Source organism: Haplochromis burtoni, unplaced genomic scaffold, assembly GCF_018398535.1.
Source record: "Haplochromis burtoni strain Fernald_Lab_line unplaced genomic scaffold, NCSU_Asbu1 Contig_831, whole genome shotgun sequence".
Classification (NCBI taxonomy): Eukaryota; Metazoa; Chordata; class Actinopteri; order Cichliformes; family Cichlidae; genus Haplochromis; species Haplochromis burtoni.
In genome coordinates this window covers 66,768-70,941 of record NW_024583192.1, presented here as the reverse complement: position 1 = coordinate 70,941, position 4,174 = coordinate 66,768, and the positions used below count along the sequence as shown (strand labels likewise).

Sequence of the window (4,174 nt, the reverse complement as noted above, 5' to 3'; positions counted from 1 at the left end):
AACAACATCCAAAGCATAATATATACAATAACATCTACCTGAGTTTTTTCTTTGAAAGAAGCTCCTTATGTCCTTTGTTGTGTTCATCAGTGCATAACTGAAACCGGTTTAGAGAGTTTGTTCAGCCGTGGAGGGTAAGAACTGAAAATATGAAACACACATGTAAGCTAAGAATCTCTAAAGAAACAGCTGTTGTTGTTCGGCTTTTCATTTCACCTTTTGTTGATTCACTTGAAGAGCGAGTAACGTAACATGGGTCAAGTGACCAGTTTGATATCTTTTGTGATGCACCGTCATATTTACATTATTTGTACAGTACCAGTGATTTGCTTTGGTACCTGGTCAAACTTCAGCTCTCCTCTGCATCGCTGCACTACACTCCAAAAGACCCCGGGCTTCTGAAAAAATGACCTGGGCTTAAGCCCAGTAATCCACCTCCCCGCTCCGCCGATGGTTGACTCCAAATCGCCCGAACACTATGTCGATGTGACAAAGCAAGACCGAGACCAAGAAAAGTGGTCTCGAGACATCCAACTCTACCTATGCTTAACCATAACAAATATTAATGGATTGCATTTGTACAGCGCTTTTCAAGGCAGCCAAAGCGCTTTACACTATTCATTCACTCACTGGTGGAGGCAGCTACAGTTGTAGCCACAGCTGCCCTGGGGCAGACTGACAGAGTGACGATAGAGAGCCCGGGGATCGAACCAGCAACCTTCTGGTTACAGATGTGCTTCCCAACCCCCTGAGCCACGGTCACCCCGATATTCACAACAGGTTAAAGAAAAATGAAGTAAATTTGGGCTTTGTGTTGTGCACATGCATGGAAACAACGGGTAGGATGGTTTGTGAGGTAGGATCGATTCCCAGAACACCGGACTGAACTTTGACCCCGAGCCTAGTAGCGAGTGAGGACGGGGTCTCTGAATGGCCCCACAGAGACCCCCATCCATCTGTAGCCAGTCAACATCTCCCAGCAGCTGCTGGTCCAGTCCCCATCAAAAGTTTAAGACCAGTTGAAAAATGTCATAAAATCCTGTTTTTCATGGTTGGATCGTAAAAAGGTTCCAAGTAGCGCTTCAACATGCAACAAGAAGAAATGGGAGTGAGACAAAACACCTTTTAGATCATGGATCGGTGCTGCTAACGTCTCTGTGGGAGGGCCGAGCTCAGCTTTTACACCGACTGTGAAATATGAAACAGCGCACAACAACTCACCTACTGCTGCAGCTGAGAGACACACAAACAGAGAGATGGGCTTTCGAAACCAAAATACTCACCTAGCGCCCCCAAGACGGGGGGTTAACATGCCGATGTGGTTTAGTGAGATGAGAAGTTACAGAACGAGCTGCCGTTAACAGGAAGTCACAAGCTGGCCTTGCAAAACCACAAAAATATAAATAACACAGATTATCAGAAAGTCAGAGAAGAAGAAGAAGCAGAAGAAGAAGAAGCAGAAGAAGAAGCAGCAGCAGCTTGAAAGTCTTCTTGGTTTATTTGATATTCAGCTTGAACTGAACACCAACCATCGGACTGATGCAGCGATGGAGGCCGTGGTGCTGCTCCTGCTCCTGCGCTCAGGTACTCTGCTCGTTCACATCAGGAATGTTTCTGCTGGAAACTCTTCTTAAATCAAACTGTCTTTAACTTCCTGTTTCTGTGTTTTCAGTCTGTGAATGTGACAGCAGCAGGGTCAAAGGTCAACCAGGTCAGGACGTCACTCTGCCCTGTAAATATGACAGGAAATATCACAGATCTATGAACGTGTGCTGGCAGCGAGGAGAAATACCAGCCAGAGGCTGCTCCAATCCGCTGATCTCCACAGATGGACTCAGAGTGTTAACCAGAGCTTCCAGCAGGTATGAGCTGCTGGGCCGACTGGAGGACGGAGACGTCTCTCTGACCATAAAGAGCCTGACAGAGGGAGACGCTGGACGATACGGCTGCAGGGTGAGGATACCCGGCTGGTTCAACGATGACAAACATCACATCGACCTGACTGTTGTTGATGACCTGAGCGTCGTCACAGCTGAGGATCTTTCTCACATCTTAACCACCATCACAACCATGGCGGGACAAACAGGAAGTGATGTCACAGACTTGATGACAACGCACACTCAGACTGAGGTTCGTTTTTTCTTTGTTAACGGTGAAAACCCCTGCACTGTGACATCCACAGATAACAACAATGATCTTACTGTAAGAGATGATGCAATAAAATATTGATAACGTTCATCTGTGAGAACGAAAGAAGCTGACTGATCACATGAAAACGGTTACACGAGTGAACGTCCTGACGAAATGAAAATATTAATGTTTCCATAGAAACATGTTTACCTGTACAAGCAGATTTACTGATAAACGTCAGGCTGACCATCGGTACCGACTCAGAACAAGCCGGTCTAACACTCTGTGCCAGCACATCTCACAGAACAAAGTCCCATGAACGAAAAGAAATTCACAGGTTGGGATTTCTGGATCTGAAACAATGACACGAAGAACCATGAAATATTTTTACATAATAAGTGGAAGGATGTGGGCTAAGGGGTGGTAACAGGATGGAGAGACAGAGCATAGATGATCTATTGTGTGTGGTGTACCACAGGGCTCAGTGTTAGGGCCACACTTATTTATCATAAACATCAATGATATTTGCAACGTGGCAGATTTGCTGATATGAATCACTTCAGACACAAATCCTTACATGTGGACATCCTCATCACTGACAGAGTGTCCACTGGCCTGTAGGCGTGACCAGACTGCAGAGTCCTGGCCTGACGAGGCGGCTCTGCTGTGTTGTAGCCAGAGGCTGTTTGGTTCCCCGCTGTATAAATCCTGCCAATCTTACCAGCGTACACTCTCTTACTCTGTTTGTGTCGGGGACCCGATCCTTGGGGTGCACCAGTTTGTGGCGCAGCGTGTTTTGGGGTTTAAAAGCCACAGAGACCCGGAGTTTAGAAAAATGCAAAACAACATTTATCCAAATCACAGGTTTAAACAAGAGGTACAGGTGAGTGTCGTCTGCATTCAGGTGAGAGGAAGTAGTTAATCAGAATAATAATGATGATGATGAGGGACTTAAACAGATTGTTGTGGATGTCAGAGCTGCTCTTTGTTTACCCGTTGCCATGGTGACTCCTAGCGTCAGAGCTCCATTGATGATGGATTCATTGATTAATCAGAGCTGACTGAATGCTGATCAGCTGTTGAGCCTGGATCAGAGCTTCACCTTCAGGCTGCTGATTGGTTCACAGGTCACATGACTTCATGTTTACAGGTGAGGATCACAGCTGTGCAGCAGGAGGACCACCTGGAGATCTTCATCGGGAACTCAGCGAGACTGACCTTCATCACGCTCTGCTGACTGCAGCTCACAGTCAGTACACACACACACACACAGCACACACACAAAACACACACACAGACACACACACACACAGACACACACACACACACACACACACACACACACACAACCACACACACAACACAGACACACACACACACACACACACAGACACACACAACAGACACACGCACACACACACACGACACACAGACACACACACAGCACACACACACACACACAGTACACAGACACACACACACACACACAGACACACACACAGACACACACACACACACACTACACACACACACACACAGACACAACACACACACAGACACACACAGACACACAGCACACACACACACACACACGACACACACACACAACACACACACAGACACTGACACACACACACAGACACACACACACACAACACACACACACACCACACACACACACACACACACACCACACACACAGACACACAGACACAGACCACACACACACACAGAACAGCACACACAGACACAACACACACACAGACACACACACGACACACAACACACAGACACACACACACACACATAAGACACACACACAGACACACAACACAGACACACACACACGACACACACAACACAGCACTGACACACACACACAGACACACAACACACAGCACCACACAGAACACACACAACACAGACACAGACACACACACAACACAGAACACACACAGACACGACACACACACAGACAGACACAACACACACACAACACACACACACACACAGACACACACACAGACACACACACAGACACAGA

General features: G+C 47.0%; 1 protein-coding gene across 1 annotated transcript; it reads left to right on the top strand.

The window, feature by feature from the left end:
• Positions 1-735: 735 nt before the first annotated feature.
• On the top strand, positions 736-3,355 carry LOC121812788 (hepatitis A virus cellular receptor 1 homolog; the record flags this gene model as incomplete). The annotated part of the gene is made up of 3 exons (XM_042215817.1): positions 736-1,584; positions 1,673-2,130; positions 3,281-3,355. Coding segments are annotated over exons 1-3 (570 nt in total), but the record flags the coding sequence as incomplete, so codon positions are not given.
• Between the last annotated feature and the right edge of the window lie 819 nt (positions 3,356-4,174).